General features: G+C 37.3%; 1 protein-coding gene across 2 annotated transcripts; it reads right to left on the minus strand.

Annotated features, from left to right (window-relative positions):
• Nucleotides 1–23982, minus strand: HYCC2 (hyccin PI4KA lipid kinase complex subunit 2; the record flags this gene model as incomplete). Of its 2 annotated transcripts, XM_084265262.1 has the most annotated exons (11): nucleotides 1–666; nucleotides 5353–5520; nucleotides 6694–6853; nucleotides 11703–11790; nucleotides 12356–12472; nucleotides 14154–14249; nucleotides 15019–15134; nucleotides 15759–15839; nucleotides 17685–17864; nucleotides 23471–23572; nucleotides 23932–23982. In XM_084265262.1, the coding sequence occupies 11 exons, from the start codon at nucleotides 23980–23982 to the stop codon at nucleotides 62–64; spliced, it is 1764 nt and encodes a 587-aa protein (XP_084121388.1). In that variant the 3' UTR covers nucleotides 1–61. The 2 variants fall into 2 exon arrangements, with proteins under 2 accessions (XP_084121388.1, XP_084121389.1); XM_084265263.1 differs by lacking the exon at nucleotides 5353–5520.

The raw sequence follows: 23982 nt of genomic DNA on the forward strand, positions 1-23982 counted from the left end.
TAAGGATGAACTTGCCTGGGGATTAAGGGGAAAAGGGGAGTCCTAAGGAAGGGAGTCAAAGTTACACCTGGGATATCAGCTGCATATTGAAGCTTGGAGATCGAGACTGCTTGGTTAGGGGTGCTCCCGGGGGAAGGAGATCTTTACCTTCCCCAGCTTGGCCTAGTCGGTCCTCCTGTAGGCTGATAGTTGAAAACCGATTGGTGTTGCCAGCTGCAAGATTGGTAACACCCTCTGTACCAGCTCCAACACTGGAGCCTGCTTGACTGCCATTCACATAGTCAAATGATTTACTGGAGGAAGCACTGGCGGTCCTGATCAGGCTCAAACTGTTGGCTTTTGGCACTACCTGCCCGGCAGGCAGGCTAAGGTGTTTCTTGGTAGGTGTCATCTCAATTATATCTGCACCAAGGTCAGTGGATTGGTGCACGTACTGCTTCCGAGCTACTGAATCTCGAGGGCTCTCATTGGATTTTGCTGCAGAAGAGGTTTCTTTATCCTTAGCAGAACGCCCACTTGCTGTTTTCCTTAAGCTGCCCTTCTGGGATAAAGATGATAGAGGTTTGGTCCCAACTGGCTGGCTGCTGAGGGAAGCTCCTGATGAAAATCCTTCATCAGCATCATTAAGGTTCACAGATTCCTCTCTTCCATTAACACCTTCAGTATCTATTAGGAAAAAAGAAACAACCAAAAAAACCCCAAAACAATCAGAACACACAGTAAGCATTCAAGTTACATGAAGACAAGGATATGCACAGAATGTCAAAACAAACCTTATTTCCTAATTCAACTGTTTTCCACCTGCTTAAAAATTTCTGATTCTCAGCCAAGAATCTTACTGTTACATTTATCAGAACAACAGAATCTAACAAAAAGTACTCACTGAGCTTGATTTCCCTTTCCTCTACCATCACTTATCAAAAGATCCCCAAAACTTTGACTATAAACAAAGAATTAGGCTTTAATTGGTTAATTTATTTTGGTTCTGTCTGCAGATACTAGTCCCCATTCTACTCCTACATGTGGTTTAAAAAAGCAAAACATAAAAGCACCTTTCAGACTATTTTTATCCTACTTTGAGGCAAGATCTGAGCATATTCAAGATATTCCGGGCACAGTAAGTTCTGGAGAGTGCTCAGTATGCTTCAGAATTAGGCTGCTTCCTAGGCCAGCAATCACAATGGTCCATCAGACATAGAAGGCTTCTGTTGTGTGTAGCTGGCACTTCAAACAGTGTGACTATAGTTTCTGTTGGAGATTAACCTAATTCCTAGTTCTCTCTTCTCCAGAGCTCAACCCTCCCTGCATTTCCAGCAATCCTATCTAGGTAGTTCCACCATATTTACTTTTATCTCAGCATTTACAATTTTCATCGAAAAAACCACTTGTATTAAGAGAAATTTATCCTCTGAAACACCTCCTGCTGTAGAAGAGGCACTGTGCTTTTGACTGGAATCTCAAAGAAAAAAAAAAAGCTTGACAAACTTATTTTTAAAAACCTTGTTTTCAGGCCTATAATATGATTAAGGCTGCACATAAAGACCTGTTGGTTTTTTTTGTCTTAAATAATCTTATTCCAGTCCTTTTACTAAGCTCCAAGTACCCTGAAGAAGAGTTACTGTTTCAGTAGAAAACCGAACAGCATTCAAATTTTAAAACTGAAAATGGAGATTGAGGTTTTTGCTCCATATATCCCATTTCAATGGGAAAAAGCCACAAAGTTTAACAATGTTAGCAAAAAAAGACTCAGGCTATAAGAATTTTGCTTTTTTTTTATAAAAGCTACAGAGTCTGATTACTTGCAAGAAATCTGCAAAGCCTATAGACTATCCTAGGTAAAGCCACTATACCGCTCTACTGGCAGTCTGTTCAACCCAGCTTGCCACTGAGCAAACATGTTTAAATCTCTTTTGTGGAATGGGGAAAACTGGTGGCAACGATCTAAGAGATTCTGGGTGGAAGCCCCTCCTTTCATGCTGAGTGTTTGAGAGCGCTACAGAACATTTTACATTACAGCAAGCAGAACAGACACAAAGCTTTCAGAGTTGTTGCCACCTTTCTGTAGCCTGATCCAATTTCACATTTCTGAAGCATAAAGCAAACAGAAAGCTTTAAACCAGAATAATAAAACCTCCCTGTAAGCTTACTACTTCTTTTCAGGAAACTTCATTTACCACTACTGTGTATGAGCTTACAAAAGATGTTTAGCCATCTCCAAATTAGGCCTTTCTCAGGCCTCTCTCAGAAGAGTGCAAGATTATGCTGTAGTTTCATATAGTTCTATTTGACTCAGACTCCCAGGAGCAGAATGTTAATATATTTCATGCTACTGCAGTCTTTATTCCTTGGTTAAGCCTTCAGCCTTAGAAAAGTCAGCCTCTTAGGTTTCAAGGGCTATTATTAAAATGAAGGGTGCATTACTCGCTTTAACTTCCTGTAACCTTATTTAAAATACATATTACTTTCCCCAACTCCTGCCCACTTTGTTTAGTCAAACTAGACCTTCATCTTCTCATTGAAACGTAAGTGTATTTTCTTACATTAGACAGTGATTTATTATATTCACAATCCACATCTCCATTCCCACCCTCCCAACCTTCCCACACATAATCAAAGATGCTAATAAAAATACAGCATAACTCGAACATACTGAAAGAAAGAGCACATTTTCATTAAACCAACGTTTACATTTCTTTATATAATCATGCAAAGCTGGATGAAAGCGTGTTAGGTTATAAGCAGCAATAGCAGCAGCTGAAGTCCCCTCTCAAGCCCTTCTTACTCAAACAAGATGTGTAACTTACAGGAAGGTATCTCCAGACAATACTGCTAAACCTTTTATTATTACATGAACATTGTTGTCTTCAAAGTTTATGTTAAAACATTGCTGAGTAACAAAATACTACCAGACATTCCTACTCAGGGACGCTGAAGCAGAAGAGTCACACTGAAAAAGTGGCATTTTATTTCCACAGAATTTAAAGATAAGACTGAGAGGGGTTGTTGCAAGCTTTTGGATGCTGCAACTATACAGGTGACCAAGCAGCTCAGCAGTGCTCAAACATGAAGAAGATAGAGAAGACAACATGCAAGAGAATTTCTGTCTAGTTGGATCCATATATGGATTCCCCCATATATGTTATTTTTCCTCTAAAACTGCCCTCAGAAACAATCAAAACCATTTTTCTTCTCCCTTCCCACTCAAGAGACCAACATGACCAAAAGACCCCCAAAACTCTAAAAGCCCACTCCTCTCAAGCACTCTTCTCCTGTAAGGCCAGAAGAGAGCTGGTGCAACCTGACAGAAATGGTATGAGTTGCACTATAGTGTGTATTTAGGACTTTCACAGTTCCTTATAAAAAGCCTGTCCCCAAGGAATTTGTTATTCATGTCTGTACATAAATAATCCTGTAGATGTAGATACAGTATTCTCCACTGACCCAAAATAGTGCACAGAACTACCGCTGCTAGCACCTGGAAGCAGAATACCTTGTAAGGCATTACGAAGTCCTTGAAATCCTTGCCTTTTTCTACTTACTGGCTCAGAAAACTGATCTGGAGAAGGAGTTTTATACAGCTTGTTAAAGTTACGTTTATTATGTTTATCCTTCTTGTACCTCAAGGTTGAAAAGTCATCTGAAACAATCAGTCTCTCACTATATCATTTGATATCAAAACTATATTGATGTGAGTGAATTTGTTAGCTGAAACTTCCTATGAAATCAGCATCAGCAAAATCATAGACCACAATATACTCACCCACAATTCTATACTGATAATCAAAAAAACCTCCATTCCTTGGCCTTCTCCCAAATGCTGTCAACCAGGAGAATTCAGTTCACCCAAGCATGTAATTACACACTGCTGATGTTACAGAAGTACAGGGTACTCAACCCACTTCAACAGAAGCATGTGGAATTATGCCTTATTCAAGAACATGCCAAATTATACAGATGTCTTAAAACAAATTAAGACTAGAAGGCCAAATCTTTACCAAATTCTTTCCCACTTCCTGTCTCTCCCAGAAGGTTCTCTGCAGCTTCTCCATATCCTTCAGGTCATGCACATGCAAAGTTTAGTAAAATGGAGTAAGATCAACTGAGTAAGTAAATTTAGAAGACGACTCATTTACTGAGCATGCTCAAATTCACTATGCACCAAGAAGTAGACTATAATCCCACACTAAACATTTGTATGCAACTATCTTCTACAGAAACATGTCTTAATTACTGTTTGATAACAACTGTTTAACACTTCGTTAAGTCTCCAAATTCTCCAGAATTTTCCAGAAGAACAAGTTTGAGAACTGTGTAGTTCATATCCAAAGAAATTTCATTTATGATCAACTTATATGAAGCTGGAAGTACCAAAGGAACATTCAGATAGAAAAGATGACTTAAGATAGGAGAATACTTAAAACTATGTTTAGCTAAATTGAGAAGAAATTAAGTGTCATCTCTGAGGAGAAATCACAGTTCAAATTCAGTACTCAAACCCACATCTTTTATGGAGTAAGGATGAGAAAATTAATAGATGAAGTTAGGCAAAACAAATTTCTACCAGCTACCCTATCTGTTATTGTTGGCTGCAGAGCGAGACATACGAAGTCCTACAGCATTTTTATGGACAGTATGACTGAGAAAGTAAGCAATAATTATTTCTGAAGCTTTGAGAAACATGACAACCTGATTTCTTCTTGAAAACACAAGCACTTTTTTGATACTTTTCTTTAGAGCAGCTGGTTTGTTCATGCAAACTAATTTTACAGATATGAATTTTCACCTAAAGGATGATCAGCAAATAAAAACATGAGTAGTTGCATATCTGTCTTGAGCAGGTTTGACTTTTAACAGGAACATGAAACTTTGCTCCTGGAAATTTAAAACCTGCAGACTAACAGAACACTGTCATAAGTAAGTTGTAGCCAAATGTATTTATAGTTGATATTGCCTGCTTTTCAGGACTAGAATCACATGTTCATCTGGTGCATTTTTTCCTTCTGATTATTAGATTAAACATGCTCAGTAATAGAAAGTTTCCAAGCAATCCCAAAGCTCTTGGCTATAACACCCCTGTCTTTTTTTTTTTGTCCTTTTTTTTTTTTTTGCCATGCCAAGCAGTCTTTCACCACACAGATGCAAGCCCCAGGCCAGCCCACATGATAACAAAAGGTAGTACCTGACCTGATGTTAGGTATATAGGGGATGCGTGTATTGCAAAGAGAAGCTAATACACCCTGGGATAGCGGAAACACACACTAGAATGGAAAGAAGTTCTGCTTGGGGATAGGGAGCCAGGATCCTCCTCCAGCAACTGCCTCACTGACTTCTGCCTCCTCATCTCTGTCCTACCCTCTGTTGTGGCTGTTGCCAAGGTGGGCTCCGGGAAGCCATGCTCAGGGGTCCTGCGCATCAGCACCTCCCCCTCTTGCTCACGTTTGATCCCTAGGTCTGTGGAGCCGTGTTGGATCGGTGAGCCAGGTATGCTTGAGTCAGCCTCGTTTGAGAAGTCAAAGCCATCTGGGATTCAACATATAACATTTTAGTGCTTTTCTATTCCTTTCTTGGCATTCCAACCCAGGCAGGGAAAATTGATTTATGCGGACACGGAACAGAACACAAAATACTACCCATGTTTTGTTAAAGTTGAGAGAACATCCACAGAAAGGGACAGGTGGGCTATGCTGCAGACCAGAGACTAGTAAATGAATATTATGGCAACTACAGCGAAGACAGACATGACCCAGAGTCATGAAAACAGAAGACAGCTACTTCTTGTCCTGGACTTCTCGATTCAGCTGAAGACCAGAGGTCATCAAATCCTTTTGCACATGATACAGGAAGGAAAAAAAAAAATAAAAGGGGGGGGACGACAGGGGAAGAGTACAACAGGAAAAATGTAATCCTTGTTTTCAGACTTTTATCCTCAGTTTATTTTTAGGTTATTCTACTTTTTACCTTCAGCCATTTATGCAGCTTTTTAAAAATCAATGTTTATACATGCAGCAACAAAGCTTTGTAAGTGTGACAAAGTGATTTCAAAGCAACTTTTTTGCTACATCTACTCTGAAGATGTCATCATATCAAAGTAAATATTACTACATTTATTTTTTTTCTTCATACAGTCAAGCACACTTCCATACAACATGAGGAAAAATAAGGACTAGCTCTAACCTATTTTATGACACGGCCCCTCTCTAAATTGGGGCATACAATCATAGGAGTGTGATATTCAGCTTTTCCCTCTCCCACTGCTTTCAGTAGCTGAAACCCTATTAAGATCTGGATAATACTATTCATTCCCTGAGCTATTTATGATGGCAATCAGTTGAGTTTTAGTGTGAATTAAAGAAAACTCAAATTCTAAGCCACACTCTACACTTACATTTTTCTGCTATATTACATGAAGAAAAGAAGTCTTACTCGACATTTTCCAGCTTCTTCATTTTCTTACCTACTTTGTAGGTTACCACCAAATCAAAAACAAAACAAAACACCCCAAATGTTCATGTTCATGCAGTGCTCTGAAGATGTAAAATACTATACATTGTTATGGAGTATCACTTTTCAAACACACACAAACAAAAAACCCCAACCAACTGTTCTGCAAACATTCAAACTCAGAAGCCAGAATACAGTGATGGTGATGAATACAGTAAACTACAGTAACTGCTCTTGGCAGAGAAAACTCACCTTCTCTCCTCCAGCGGTGACGACGGATAGAAGCTGTTGTAATAGCAGTCCGAGAAATCCTCGGCACTGTTGGGGTAACTTCTACTTTCAGTACCTTCTGGCCTTCTTGTGATGCATCAGGAGCATCAAAGGGCAATGAGTTCTTCATGGCATTTGCAACCTAAGATAACAGTAAAATGCCGTATTACTACGGTCCTTGATTGCACTAAGGGCAATATTAGATCTCTCCGGCTGGATAAACAAAAAGAGAAACAACCAAGAAGTGTTAATTATGCCAGATCCCATCTGGATGTATGGTCCCATCCACAAGAATAAGAGTTGATAGATACACTGAAAAGCTCATCACAAATTTATTCCCAAAACTGTAACTGAATTTTCTCAATTATTTTGAGGTAAACTATTTTGTTCCACATTTGCCAGCTGTACCTATACAGGAAGGTGTCCATCCAAGACAGACTGCAAAGTGACAAAGAAAATACCGTTTATGTTTTATGATAGGAATGTTTCACAGACCTCTGACTTCCTACATGCTCTTTACTCCTCTTCTAATGAAGAGAGTAGATGAAATAAGAGGGTCAGAGACATCTAGACTTAAAACAACTATGGAAAATGTAACTTGCTAATCTGTATAAAATCCTATATAGTACCAGTTCCCAGGAAAATTTGGGCGGGCTATTCTCTCCACTGTAGTTTACAAGAAACATTATGAAAAGTGAATTCATGTTGCCTCCTAATGGAATTTCTCTTGTATCACAGAAAAAAAAAATGGATTTTGCAACTTGACAGAACAGAGTTCACAATATGTCAAGAGAAACACATTTATTTAAAATACACATGGTCTGCATGTCTTAAATCCATGTTAGGTCACGGCAAAGGCATGTAAACCCTATTAAGACACAGAAAAAAACCCACACAGTTGACTGTTCTGTCTATTCAAATGAGAGAGAGATCTGCTTTAGAATATGTATCTGCAATACTTCTCTAACAATGCATATGTACATTTTACCTCCTTTTAGACCATGTTCTATTTGAAGAACAGCCATGTTTTGTTTATTGTATAAAGACTTGTGGCTAGCTGATAGAGTTTAGCAGATTACTACAATCAGCATTTCTTAGTTTTATGCTGTAAGCAACATCTTCATATGTTTCCTTCAACCTAGTAACAGAATTAAAGCACACCTAAACCTCCTCAATATTGTCTGGATGTTTTGAGGTTGCCAGAGGCCTTGGAAATGTAAGAGACATCCAACAAATTCCCTGAAGTCCCAAAGTCTACAAATACCAAGTGTGCTTAGCTAACTAAGTCGTCTTTCATTAAAACTAAAAAACAAGAAATCTACTTTGCCACTGATACAGACCCTTTTAGCAGAACTCTGTTATTACTTGTCTTGTGAAGATCTCAGATAAGATTTTATAAAAAGACTGTATCAATACATATGGCATGCTATAAAAGCTCTATGAATTGAAGGTGGGTTTTGGCAATTTGGTTATATAACAAAAGTGACTTTCTTGCAAGTTATAACAGGCAAACCACCCAGCAACCTTGAGAAGATACCAAGCTGTTTCAAACAGCAAAGCCAAAGATCACAGGATATTAACTAAATCAAAGACTTTTCACTTTCTGGGAGTCTGGAATAGCTGCCATATGTCTGGTCCTGATATCCTGCTGTGTTGTGATCCTGTAACTCCCCATCAAAGATCTTTTCCACTACCTTCCTGCCTGACTTCTAAACAACGAAAATATTATTGGCACTATCACACAACTGTTCCTTATCATTCTGCCTTCCACTTGTCCTCTGCTAGCCAATTCTCTCAGCCTCAGTACTTGTTTGTGAATTGCTCTCCTATTCACGCGTAGGCCTTTTTCCATGCCATCCTCTTGAAATGGTACAAACCTCATCAAGCCTATCCTTGATCACACTAAAGCCTTCAGAAATTAGTTTCTGCTGTACTGAACCACAGCAGATCAAGTTTAACATTCTAGAATGGTTTGCCTTCCCATCTTCTATCCATTAGGGTTGCAGTCTCTTTTGATTAGATACCCTTCTCACTATAGAGGATTAAAATCTAAAAATTCGTAGCAAAAAGCTTCTGCAGCATGACCAGAAAAATGACAGAGCACTTCTGCTTGTCAAACATTTTAACAGCTGGCTCTTTCTTACAGCACAAATTGTACTTCTGTGAACTGAGAACAACCACATGGACATAAAAATCAACACAACTGTAAAACTTTGAAATAATCTAAACAAGCAGTTTGGATGAGTCACAACACTTCTGACAGAAAAAACCCTAAAACTGTGATCCTTCAGGATGCAAAAAAAACCCTTGCTCACTGTGTCTAATCCAGCACTCAAAGGCAGGAAAATAAACAAACAGCAGAATTCAGACTTGGCAAGCAAACTCTGCAGCTATCAATGACAAAGGAGTGCTGGTTTCAGGCCAGACATCCACTCTTGCCTACTAGAAAGGAGCTCTAAAAAAAAAAAACCACATCCAACAAAAGCAGTAAGTACATCAATAAAATACACTGGATCAAGGTGCTGTTGCAAAAGAGACTTGCTGATCCATGCTTGTGCACTGGGCTAAGAAAGCCTGTGTGTCTCTACACTGAAGACAGGGATTTCCATCAGAAACAAGGGCAGAACTCTCATGTTCAGAGGAAAAGACTGACTGACTGGAGCTGAGCTACTCCCCACGTCCAGGCTAGTTTGGTAGTAATATTGAGTCTTGGTGATTACCTTCCCTCTGTATAAAACTCCCAGTTTCCATGACTATAAAACCAATACCCTGGTGTTCCTTAAGAGATAGCTTTCTTTTCCAAGAAAGTCTTGCGTTACTTCCCGTGCTATCCAGTGCAATCTCTGGATAAGAGTGAAGAACACAGCTTCTACATTACAGATACTCCAAAGCTTTCTAATGCTGCTATTTCAGGTTTGGTTGGTTTTAAAGTCCACAGGCAATACAAACATATTTAAGTAAGAACATAGATCTACTATTTTGTCAAAAATATCTCTCCTAGAGACATACCCAAACACAGGGACCACAGTGTTTCTCATTGTAATGATGACTGATGTTATTTCCATAATTACACAAATAGCTTGAGTACAGAGATCTAAAAATAATCCTAACATTGCAGTCTGCATGAATATTAAACCAACTTCAAAGCACTTGTGGCTCCTGTTAGGAAACTGTAGGCAGAGGCTGAACTTGAATGTTTTATTGGGTGCCAGTAGTTCTCAGCTTAAAATACAAAAGTTTTACAATGATGCTAAAATATTGTACACATCTCCTGGAGAATGCAACAAGGTGAAAGGACTCCAGCCTTTGAAAAAGTCAAATTGCTTGAATATATAGCATGAGGCCAGGACACACAGGTAATTTTTTTATAAGAATGGCATTTTCTTAAAGCTGCTTCTAAAAAATTGCCACAAAACAGGATGGAAGCAAAACAATGATCAGTGTATTTAGAAGAAAGCCCCGCAGATATGCCTGCATGCATATGCATGAAAATCCTGACAAATGGGGAAAGGGGGATGTCATGATGTCACTGACACCTGACAATGGGATGGAGAAGCAACAGAAGCTTTGGAAAGAAAACAAGAGACGTTCCAGAAGATTCTTACAATTAGAAGTAATCTCTAAGGACAAACTGATTAAAAATTAACAATGAGTCTAAAAATTGTCGTATCATCAAATGAATTAGATTCCAGATCCTCCCACACACATTTAAATGTACTAGTTTGATAGGGTGCCCCAATTCAGCAAGTTCAATATTTAATTTAAAACTTTCAGTCTGATGGACTGATGAGTCATTTCCAAAAGGGACCAACTATTATAATAATTCAATGGATACCAAGCATTTAAAATGCAGCAGCATCAGAAAGCCCATAGATAAATTTTTACAGCCAATATTAATTCATCAAGAGAATAATTTTATGTAATTTATGGCAGAAGGATCTCAGATCGCCATATCAGAGGATTTTCCCCAATCCACTCCTTTCTTAGTTATGTAAAAAGCAGTGAAAATTTACAGCTGTTAGTTCAGAGGAGTACTAAAGGCTTCTAGCCACAATTCTGATGCAAAAGCTGACAAAAGTCTATTTTACTTTACTCTAACTTCCCCTTATCTTCAAGTCTATCTGACAAAAAAACAAAATCCCTCCATTCCTCCTTTCTTCACCCTTCCTGATCACATCTGCTTGCATCCAGCCCAGTTTCACCACTTTTCCCACTTAATTTCTTTTTATGATCAGAACAGAAAGTATAGTGGAAACTGAAAAACAACCAAACAAGCAGAAGTCCATTCAATTGGGTTTTTCTCCAGAGAAGTAAAGATTAAGACCTGTGTGACTTTAATTAAAAAAAATCTGACACTGACTCTGGAGACGAATCTCCTTTTCACTCTTAGCTCTATCCTGTTGTTGCTCTTTTTACTGGGCTATCATTAAACCACACAGCATGTTCTTGGAGCTGCTGAGGGTCTAGAAGCAAAGAAAACACCTTTTCTGCAATGAATGTCCTGTCATAAAACCACATAGTTAAGCTTTGAATCACTCATTACAAGCTTATACCAACCAAACATAAACATATTGATCTAGTTGTCAAACATTAGAAAATCCTAGCTTTCCACACCAACAAGACCTAGGAGATCACAGAATCACAAGGTTGGAAAAAACCTTTGAAGATCATTAAGTCCAACCATTCCCATCCTAAGCTAAACCATATCCGTAATTTTTTTTGAACATATCCAGGGAAGCTGACTCAACCACATCCCTGGGCAGCCTGTTCCAGGCCCTGACGACTCCCCAACTTAAAAAAAAGATCCCAATACCCTAGCTTAAAACTTGAGCATGGTATAAATATCTATGTTGAAAATGCAAGCGGCTAACAACCCCTTGCATTTGGGAGCTCAGTAAATGGCCACAAATGCTTTCACTGCCAGTCCACTTCAGAAACACACGCATACTCCACTTAACCAAGACCGTACATTGCAGTGGGCTGTTTCTTACCAGCAGAGGCTGTGAGTAGAGTTCAAGCTGTGCTCTGTAAATTATGTCCTCCAATACCTCCTGGCCAAGATCCCACTGACCATTATATCTAAAAAGTAAAGATATGAAAGAGAGTGTCTTATGAGTTCAAATATCTCTTATGTAAAAAGGTCAACTGTACGTACACCTCAGCCCCTTTCTTTTAAAGGTACAGACAAAGCATTTTTAATTAGTCTTGTCGGTGTAAGAAAAAAAAGCTGTTTCCCGTCACCTCTGAGCAAGACAAAGTTGCTGCCATAATCAGGACACGCTAAAGAATAAAAAAAATGGGGTCAAGAATGTAAAGGTTAACATTACCTAGCAGAACTGAGTTTCCATCAGAAATTGCTACCTCAGAAGCTATTGACTTTAAAGAGGTCTGCATTTCATTAAGTTATACCTGGTGTGGTAAAAGATGAAGCCAGAAGCCTAAGTTTCTGGCATCTACTGTTGCCCCTTCAACACCTAATTCAATGCTGACAAAGATATTTCCAAATTATCAGTTGGCTGAGTAAGCAACTAACAGGAAACACACTCAGTTACAAAGTTGTGTTATGCATAAAACAACTATCACTTTTATTTTAATTCATGCACAGCTAAACATTTCTCTTTATCTAAAAATACCTTACACTTACATGGCATAATAGACACCTGTGAGCAGCTGCACCATGAAGTCAGGGTCTAACACCACTCTACCACAGTGTTCTTTCCAGCGTTTCTCATGCTGCCGTGGAAATCCACTCACACACAGCCTGAAAAAAACACACCATTGTAACAAAACGTTCACCCCAAAGACTGCAAATGTCTTTGCATCAGAGATTTTACATAATAAATTTAGAAAATTAACAAAGTACACAACATAGACCATTCTTATGTTGCTCTCTGAACCATCAAAGCAGTTTTATAACAGACCCTTGAGATGTGACTTGCAGATAATAGTGTTATTCCCATATAGCCATTAACTCCATCTGTTTTCTTCAAATCATAACCAGCTTCTAAATAATGAGGGTGGCAAGATGTTCTCTATTGCCACCCACCAAGTAGGAGACTCCATCCAAAATTCAGTAACCAAACCCAGCTTTCTTTAAAGTAAAGATTTCAGTGGCATAGAAGAGAACTATGCCGTATCACATCTAATGCATGATGACAGCACATGATCACCTTTTCTCTAAAGTTGGGTAACACAGATACTGCATCCTTGAGCACTGCTCTCAGCTGTCATCTAAAAACCTTCAGACACTGTAAAAAGGGCCTGCTTTCTCATATATTGCATAACATTGAGTCTCCATAAAACCCAAAATAATTTATTCATTATTTTAATATCTGAATCTTCATCATGGAAGCAACACATGGCCTCTAATACATAGTAACTGCTGCACTGTTTCAAAAACAATTTTCAAAAATTCCCTAGCCTATAAGCTGTCGTCTCTCTTCTCCAATCAAAGAATGGATCTAATTTTCAGATGCAGGATAATCCCACTTATTTGGCAAATTCCATGCAGCCACAACTCAAATGAAGATGCTAAAAGCATACTAAGAATTAACCCTTTCCTTTTTTGACTGCATGTGTGTGTTACTACAGAATATATATCAGAAGCTAGCCTGATCCTTCTTTGCTACAGAACTGAATTGCATGTAATGCTTTCATGGTGGCATTCTGCTGAAACAAATGAGCTAAAATCAAAAGAACCTTTAAAGAGGTTCCTCTGTTTGGTGGTAGCTGGAGAAAGGATTTATATCGTTTTAGACAAAAATGCTGATAAAAACAGACATATGGGTGTATCAGATACACTTGAGATTTTCTAGAACAAAAAGCAAGGAACTTTGCCAACCAGATGCTTCAAAGACTATTCCAGCAGAAGGTTATATAAAGGGCATGTATAAGAGTTTGAGAAATCACAGTAATAAATTCTCCAGAAAGCAGGATGTTATTATCAGTGGAGGAAAAAAAGGGGAAAATATAAAGAAAACCAGCAAAACAAATGAAAACCAAACCAACTAAAACACCCAAACAAACCACTACAACCCAGAACATTGTACACTTCATATAAGCCATCCCCAGAAGTAAGGCATTAATATTTGGAAGTAGAGGAAACTGGTGGTACTCCTTGCAGGGTTTTTAAGCTGGTTATACTGAGAAACATCTGAAAGATATGTTAATCAAAAAATGCAAATCAGCCTGAGTATCTATACCCCCCAAAATAACAGGATATGTAACTAGAATGAAAGTTCATTCACTAGTAAGATAATCCAGGTGTTTTTGCTGTATGCAAGCACAGCTTCAAATTTCCAATGAAGGTCCAAGACTGACTAGGAGTTAAATAATTAAATTACTAAACACCAGTAAATTAATTCTTTTTTTTTTTTTTCCTGCATAAATATTTGGAAGTCTAAATGCACCCTACAAGATTATTTCAAAGGCAAGTGTCTCACCTGGAACCCATTCTACAAAGTGATTGGTAAGAAGAGGCAGGCATATAGACAATAGCAGAATTGTAACACAGCATAAGAAAGCTCAACACCTCAAACCTGAAAAGAGACAAGAACAAAGCCTTGCATGGTTTAAATTCTTAATATTTCATCAGCATTTAAGACACAAATTCTACAACTCAGTCTCAAAAAATTACCCACAGGAAAAAGCATCAGAAGTAAACACACAAATCCCCAAATCCTCTTTCATTTTAATTCAGTAACTTGAAACAGGCTTTTAAAAGTTCAGTAGGAGATACTTGAAATTATTATTTTGGAAATTCATCAGCATAGCAGTAACTATGGGAGACATAGCATATGATGTAATATTTGGACAAAGTTCTAGAACTGGACAAGTCTGAAATGCATTCAAAATTATTTTATTAGTTTTCCCAGGGCTGGCTTTAGACACAGGTAAAGCTGGCAATCACTAGAATAGCAGTGCAATTTCTCCCATTCCTAGTTTTGGCCATTCACTCAGTTCCATTCTCCTTTTCCTGTGGAAAAAGCAGCCACAACCTCAGAGACAAAGCTGAATTTTGTTACACTTCCAGGAAAATTTGAGGTGACAGACAAACTCAAAATTATTCCTGACAGACACAGAAATGATGGAGAAGTTTCTCTTCTACATTAACCAGTAGAATGACATACAAAATTGGAAGAAACAACAAAAATCATACACCTCAATGTTATCATGACTGTTCTCTATGTTTACTTCCAAGCACTTAATGTTAAAAAAGGACTGCACATATGATATATTTGGCCTCAATGTTTAAGGATTTGTCGTCTGCCTAGTAAAGCATCCACATACTAGAATACATCAACTTACCGGTTCTGTGCTGTGAAGGTTTCTCTTTGAGGATGAAGATCACTGTAAACTACCCTGATGAGATCATGCTGACATAGAGCTCCTTCAGTTAAAGCCATGGATCCAATAGTAGAGGGCTAAATGTAGGTGGTGGAAGGAGGAAGGAAAGAGGGTGGGTGGAGAAATCAAGTCATAAGTAAAAGGTTCCTGAAAGCATTAAAAATCTCAACCATGCAAGCCAGAAAGAAGACACACTTGTAAAAATGAAGATTAAAGCTAGAATATAGTAAATCTAAGAACATTACCTAATTTCATTATCATAAACATCTTCCATGCACAATGAATAGAGCATGAGAGCTATTTTTAACTTCGATTCTTACATATGCATTCATAGTAAGTTTGTCCTAATTGCACAGATCAGTTAGACCAGTAGAGAAAGCAAAACATGATTCCAAGTTCAAACTATATTGAAAAGTTAGTATTAAAAGTAGTCTTCCTTCTCCTAACACGAGTCAAAAATCCACAGCTGCAACTACAACAAAACTACCCTCCATTCAAAATGGACACTGTCAGCAATGATTTTTCAACATTTACATTCATTTTCTTCTACAAATACTACTGAATTTGCTTAGACTAATTGAAAACTACTAACATCGAAAACTTACTGCAAGGTGTGTCTAAAATGGCCTGCTGCATCAAAAGGATCTAGTTTTCCATCCTCTACTAGATCCAATTGTAATTTACCACGACAGTTCTCTTACCTCATGATATATTGAGGGTTTAGATAATGAAGGGATGGTGAAAGATAAAACTTTGTTGTTTCCATCTTTGTCAGCAATTTCCTGCATTAAGAAACAAAACCGAAACCCAAACAGAAGTGAGGAGATAGAACTTGAAATAATTTTCAACACTTTATTTGTTAAATGCCTTCTAAAAGTCACATGTTCTGATCTGATAAGACTATTGAATACCCCAATGCTTCTGTGCTGTTGTAGCATATCAGTAATATTACATGCATGTTAAAAATGGCAAACGCCTCTATCACAGACTGTTTTGCAGCATCAGTCAGCATTGGCTCCTTGATAAGTGTGACTTCAGCAAAACCAAAAAAGAACAAAGCTTTTCTAGCTCACCTTTACACTGTAACATTTATTTACAATAGAACTGCACAGTGGAGTAACTTTAAGCCCAAAAGATACAGACACATGAGGACTGATGAGTCATTTGCTGACAATGGGCAGTACTTCATAATATAATAAATACACCACAGAGGAAAAGGTGAAATCAAGGGCGCTGGCAAAGTTTCTTCAGGCATTCTATCAGTAAGAAACACACAGAATGTTTTCTCAAAGGACATTCAAGCTGGTCAGATTTTTTAGTTGCTAGGCTACTACGTAAGCAAACCCAGCAGTTTTGAAGGCAAATATACTAAGAGCAATTACATAAGACTATACAGGCCTTTTCACCCTGTACAGCAAATTTCCAAACAGGGAGCTCTAGTCATTCCTATGTATGTGAAAATTCAGTCCAAGGTAGCATAGTCCTTCTAGTAGGCTTTAAGGCTTTCAGTCTATGTGCAGAAAAATATCAACAACTTAATAAAAAGAAAAAAGTGTGAGCCACTGCCCATTTTGAAGCCTCTTTCTTCCTGAATCTGGAGAGAATGAATAAGTTACTGTCCTTAAAAAATATGAATTACCAAAATGACTTTCAAAAGGAAAAGCAAAAGGATCTTTGAGAGAACAGCAGATAAACATGCTACTTCAACCCAGCAAAGAGTACCACAAATCAGCAAGTATTTTCCCATGTCTTTCTCTATCAGAATAAATCTAAAATAAGTGAACCTTCTTGTTAGACCAGATAAACAGACACACAACAAGATTTTTTTAATATAGATTTTCTTTTTAAGAAATACAGTTTGAGAAATCCAGTTTAAGAAATACAGTTTGACTGTTCTGCATCTCATCATAAAGCACAATGGGTTTACTATGGCAGTAGAGAGAAGGGTGATGTTTCAGTATAATAGGTTTTAAAGTCCGTAACACAGAAATTCCATTAGAGAATACCTATCTTGGCAGTGTGGCTAGACTTATCAAACAGGCTCTTAACATTACAAAAGTAAACATTTCCAGGTAAGGATGTAAAAACCTACTTTTACATCCAACAGCCAAACCTAATCACCTACAGTTACTTTTACTTATTCTTAAAATCAGAGTTGCACTCAAGGCAACTATCTGCCTCAAACATACACTTGCATGTAGCTGAGTACTGGCATGCAGAATGGTTTCAGCTTCAAATTCACCTTAAAAAGACATACTCAGAGTAAGCGGGGGAAGTGAGGACTGACCAAGTATATTGGCCTCACAATCATCTCCATAGATGGTTGTATTTTTCAACATTGAGGAGGGCTGCTTAATTTCCTTACAAACACACGTATATAAAAGTACAAGAAATCCCATGCAATGACACTTTCCAGTTCTAGTGTTTGTCCCTAAAAAAATTACTACAAAAAAAATTTTTGCAAACACATTCTTACTAAACTGACATTACATTATCCTTTTCTCCAGATTATAATTATATCATGCTTACATGAAAGCATATTTAATCATGTTGTTCCAATCATTTACTTATTCCTAATGGTCAGTGATGCAAAACCTTCCTCAGCCACTCACACTCATCTCACTCACCAAGTTGTAAATGCCCAGCAGCAGTGCTTCAATGCAACCATTACTCTGCCTGTCCCTGCTAGCAGTAAGACGCAGATATACCCAGATCAGCTCTGGCAAAAACTGCAGCGTGAACCTCTTGAGCCGAACTTCAGAACTACGATAAAGTTCAAAGAGCTGGTGGCAAACAGGTTCCAGAAGCTGTAGAAACGGAAAAAGGCTAATTAGTTACTGTTAGGCTTCTCTAATAAGGGAGAACGAAACAGCAAATATAGGCACTCTATCATAAATCACTACAGTCAGTAAGAACGGCATTCCTTGACAGCAACTAAGTGAAAGAACCAAAATGTTATCTGTATTCCTTTGAAGGAAATCTATAAGAGCAGACCTGGTATGTAGCATTGGGAAATGTGGCATTACTACAGACATCTTGTGCTTCAAGAACATTCTTCTCTAGGGCTGTCACTACGAGATTAAATACCTGTGTATAAAGTAAATTTAAGGCATGCAAGACACGTGGCTCGAACTATGTGCACCATAAAACTTTACTGGTGCAGTTGGAAGGTTTATAAAAGTACAAAGGTTAAAGATTGACTGCTGCTGACAAGACTATTGACAGACATTTCTAACCTACGGCTTTTTAGTCTCAAACCCTGCAAGTGCACATTTGTTCATTACAATGTAAACTGCTTTTTACATCTGGAGCTGTTCTTTGGGTTTCAGTACAAGAATCAAAAAACGCCTTTATCAAGCAATACGAACACAAGAAAACCCCTGCCATTTTAAGTCTACAATGCCAAACCAATAGTTAAGATGTATCCACTGAACTGTTACTTAATGGGGCAAGGGGGGAAACAAACCATAAAACAGCATGTCACCATGTCAAACTGTCTCCCCCTTTCACATGACTAATAAAGTTTTTTATTACCAAAGTAAAAAAAAAAAAATCAGTAGGAAATTTAGTAAGGTCTGACCAGTATCTAGTATTGCATTTTAAGACACAGGATGATCTGACTTAAGGAAAATACTCATGGGATTCAACATCCAAAGAGACAGAGGATTCCACGTGATCTAAGCATCTGCATTCATATAGAAGAGCTACAGAGCCAGAAAACAGGCGAAAATCTTCTTTCTACCTGTACATGCTTTATGCAACTCTCATATAAACACACAGTAATATTAAACATTACATTATACATATAACTTTAGAGCAATAAAACCCCCACATTTGTCCAACACAATAGCATCTGTACTGGTTAGACAAAAAGGTACAAATAAGCAATACCCAGCGCAGAGCAGAAGATTAGATAAGACATATGTGACTCCTCTTTCAGTATGCACTTTCCACTCCCAGGATACACAGCTTAGGACTTTCAGAGCATTAGCAACATCGTTCATGGTTTGATGAATTCTTTTAATAATTTGTCTATTCATCAAAATCTTAGTACCCAAAATTTCCTGTAGAATTCACTGACAATCTTTTGTTATGCTGTACAAAGGTCTACTTCTGTGAACCATCCATCCTCTTACAAAACTGAAGTCCCTGACATTTCTGTAAGTGATTAGTCTGAATGTTGATAAACACGCAGTGACATAAATCGGACTGTACAGCTTCACATACACTTATTTAGACTTAGATATTTTACTCTAGTATATCACAAGCACAGAACAAAATTGACAGAATTTTCTATCGAGACAGCTGTCTTAAGAGAGCATCAACCAAGAAAGGGCAAACACAGTTTTTCATTTCTAACACACACGATTCTGGTCAAAGCAGTATAACATTTTTAAGCCATTGATTACATAAGCCATAACATGACCTCCTCATAAATAAAACTTTCCTATCAGAGAAATCTCTTCTTATGCAAGGCTCTGGTATAAATATCTTGTGTAACAAGGCTTCTGATTGACAGCCTCATTACTCTAAGCTAAAAGCTTGTTTTTACAACAGAAGTGAAGAGACTCCACAAGAGAGGGAGGGAAGAAGAGCTGACACTGACAACGTTGATACGGAATGAGAGAAGTGCAGTTACTTGGAGCACACAGATTTTTACAAGCTATATATGTAAAATACCTCAGCACTTAATTTTTGTTTTGGAATCTAAATGAAATTAGAAGCCTGTAAAGCTGTTGCAACCATTTTATTAAAACAATGCTAGGGCTTTATCTATTGCATTGAGCATATATTATTTTATCTAGCACATTTATTCCAGTATTTCATACATAAGAGCACTTTGTGTCCAAAGATGCATATTCTTTCTTAATTAGCATTTTCTTAGTAGAAACTCTTATGTAAAAGTGACGCTAATTATTAAAACCATCTGTTACAGTAAATGGTCAAATCCTCAGAGACAGAAATGTATTCTAGGCCTAGGATACATTTGAATGAATGAAAGGCCTGGTACAGCTCAAATGTTCACATTTAAAAAGTGGTTAATAAATAATACAGAGATCATGAAATAAATTTGTAGGGTTTTTTCTAACAAAGTATGAGGAAGAAGCTAGCATAAAGAAGACATCTCTGGAAACGCTACAACCACATCTGCAAGGAGATAACAGGTCTAAGAAAAGCTAAACAAATATTATCAGAAACCAGATATATACAGCATCATTGTTCTAAATAGTACTTCTATGAGATTAAAGATGACAGCAGCCCAAATCTGTTTCCTAGTTGAAATTAGCCAATCTAATCTAAGTCCCACTAAAAACAGTGGAAAAGAAAAATTTACTTTAGCTAAAGAGTCAGATGAGGCTCAACCACAGCAGTTACCAAGTTCGTTCTACTTGCTTTCAAAATCAAATTTTATAAAATTGGTCTTTCAAGTGAAACCATGCTCCCTAGAAAGATAGGGGCAGTATCTCATCACTGGTACTGCAAGCATATTAATATTCCTCATTTCCAATATGGAAATTCATATTAATTGCACTGAAGATTTAACAACTGCAAATTACTTAGATGAAAACCTGAAAGTTGTAGCAACTACTATAGCACTTTTGGTGTGTTCAGAGCTTTAAGTCCACAAGAAAAAGCTGAAGACACTACAACACAAGTATATTCAAAGGCACAAGCACCAAAGTTTCTCCTATCGAAGTACAGCATGACTGCATTCTACCTGTAAACATAAGACTTGACACTGTAAGAAAGCACATAGCAGTTATCTGGCTTTTCAGAGAGCCAGCCTCTTCAAATTAATTCTCTGAATAAAAATATTGAGAAGACACTGGACAGAACTTTTGTCACCAGTAGTGGGTGTATGCATGAACCAGCACACACTTTTAAAATTCCAAATATTTTCATCCCATAGTCAAAGGAGTAATATTGCAGACAGGCAAAAAATCCTGAGTAAAGTCACTTACAACCATATGATTTTTTTTCTGACAAGATAAAACTTGTCATAAAAGAGCTTTCCGATTAGCATAAACAGCAATTAGCATAGCAAGCAATTAGAAACAAAGTTTTTACTCACTTAAATATACAGTAAGTGACAATGATATAATTTGCAGGCTCCATTTTTACATCTCACAAAGACGCAGACTAATCATATTTTAAGGAAGCTGATGAATAGCTCTAGTTTGGCTTATCTTACAAGTCTGCCAAATCTTAAAAGCCATATCTTTTAAGTAAAATATGGCTAGCTCTAAAGTTCATGACAAATATTGGAAATGCTTGCTTTTCTGAAGAAAATCATGGTAGAAGATAATGTCTTCATTTTAGGTTTAACTGTAACATAATGGGTGAAATTAGTTATTTTTTGAAGAGCACTAGGCCTGGGAAGTGTGCAGCATTGCAAAGGTGATCCCACTTTGTTCAAAGGCTGAGTTTTCCAAGTAAAATTAAACAGCCCCACGTGAATAGTCAATGTTTAAATTTCAGTACTGCATTACCAAAATCGACAGAACATTTATGTCTCCAGCCATAAACCAACTCAACAAATTATAATGCTATATTAAAAAACAGTACTTCAAAAGCACTTCAGTTTCGAATTCAAATATTATGCAAAGATCAATACATTGTTCAGTTAAATAAGCTGTTTATGAGCAAGATCACTCTATGTAACTTTCTGTTCCTGTCATTATCTTTTGCATATCAAAAAAGTCAGGGAATCACCTAAAAGGTAAACAGTAGCAACTGTATTTAATAATCATGGGTCTTAATGAGATAAACATTACATGATTCTAGAAAAAAATTATGGTTGCCCTAAACAGTTCACCCTTTTGAGAAAGTTTTCAAACCAGGTCAACTTTATGACCAAGTTGAACCAAAAAAAAATTTCCATCAAGCTTAAGAACCCAGCATTTCTATAATGGTCTACCATGTTAAGTTTTATCTTCAAGAGCAGTGAGTTACCCTTCTAACAAATAATGCCCTATAAAGCATATTCTAAGAAAAACTCACTTAGACCTAAATACTAACACATAGTTATGCAAAGTAATAAATTTACTATGGTTATACTCCTCACACACAAGTAAGTTTGGAAGAAGTGTAACAAGGGAATACATACTGCCTTAACAAGAAGAACCTGAATTTAGTTATCTTTTGAGCTTAGGATTGCTTATCTTATACCTGGCATCAGAATCAAGCCTGAGCAGCCACAGCAGTTCCAAAGAGTAGTATTTGACAAGCATCAGTGTGCAATAACATAAGATTAGTGTCACACCCTTAAGAAGATACTCTTTATGCAAATCTGGTTCTTTGCATCATTTTAAAAAGAGTCAAGTGCTTATTCTCAAAGCAAAAGAAAGACTTTACATTTTTAGAAATACAGACAGACACAAAAATACATGTATTAGAAAAACAGCAGTAACGGTGGCTTCAGGTTGAAGAGAATAATGGTAGCTTCAGTACAAAGAAAAAGGTCACTATGAAAGTTATTTGTAACACTGAAATGAATTTGACAGCAATGAAGCATTTTTATTTTTAATTGCACAAGCATTATGCAACCTCCTTTAAGCTCAATCAAGCATTCAGCTTCCAAAAGCAGCTGAGCTGTGCTTAGGAAAATAAAGAACTTCCTTGCTGTGCACACTTGCCATTTAATTTATAAGCTTACAGATGATAGATCAAATATTTTGAAGCATTTTAGATAAAGTAGCTTACACAGCAGAGAATGGCATGATTGCATAATTTATTCAGAAGTTATATTTTACACATTTTCCCAGAAACGCTCACAGCAACAGCCAATGGAATAGAAAGCTTAGGTTAATGTCATTTGCAAAATGAATTACATACAAGGGTAAGCTGAGTTTCCTTGTGTGTATATTTCGGAGCCCTGGTTCTGCTCTTGTTTACAGTTGTGTAAACCAAATTACACAAACACAATACTACTATGAGCAATAGTAAATCCGGTCTTTTTAATAGGATTTAAGAATTTAATTCCATCTTTTGACTGTAATAAGCCACCAGGTGAGAAACACATTGGTCTCACTGAGTTTCACTGTAAGGCCCACTTTGCCTCTGTTATGACCAAAAGGTTGTTTCTGGGGAAAACAAACAAAACCAACAGCAAACCAAAAACCCAAAAAAGCCCTCATGCCAAGTCAAGTGTACAGTCAGCTCTGGCAAGTAAAATCTAGCAGACAGCATAAACTGTATTTTTTGGGAGCAGATGAGGCTGAGTCTTACCAGAAAGGCATTAAAGCAACTGTCAAAAAGCAAGAGTAAAAGGGAGGGATGATACCTGTGTGAGACTGCTGTAGAAAGAGGAATGAAACAAAACTTTCTCTCCATATCCACCTCTCAATGAAGCCTAGTTTTAGTTGCAGAGGTAGAAGATACAAAAAGGTTAACAATATTTTAAGTCTCCTACCTCATTATTTGGGTCTTGAATGACCTTATAAAGAGCTGGTACCAGTGGTTTTTTTCGGTGCAAGGTGGCTGCATAGCTGGAAATTTGTGTTTCAGGTAATGCCTAATGGGGTAGGAAGGGGAAAAGAAAAAAAAAGCACGTTACCCTGATAAAACAATGCTTCCAATTATTAAAAGATACCTACAAAAGGATTCAGTCTCATCCCAGCTTTAAAAAAAAAAAGCTATAATAATGTCCTGCTCTACAATAATAAACAATAAAGTACAATTAGAACTATGCATCGTATATATTATACCAGCTGACTCATTTACATAGACCTTTGCATGCTCCATGCATTGTAAGAAGTTGAAAGATCAAACAATATTTAAAATGTTAATTACTGGATATTAAAAAAAATAGATAAATCAATGTTCTGTGGTGTAAGGGCATCAGTCTAACTAGAATTTATATTCTCAGCTCACTTTGAATTCTGACAGCCATTCTTCCACGACACCTCGTTCTGATCCCAGCAT

This window comes from Gallinula chloropus, assembly GCF_964237585.1.
Source record: "Gallinula chloropus genome assembly, chromosome: 5".
Taxonomy (NCBI): domain Eukaryota; kingdom Metazoa; phylum Chordata; class Aves; order Gruiformes; family Rallidae; genus Gallinula; species Gallinula chloropus.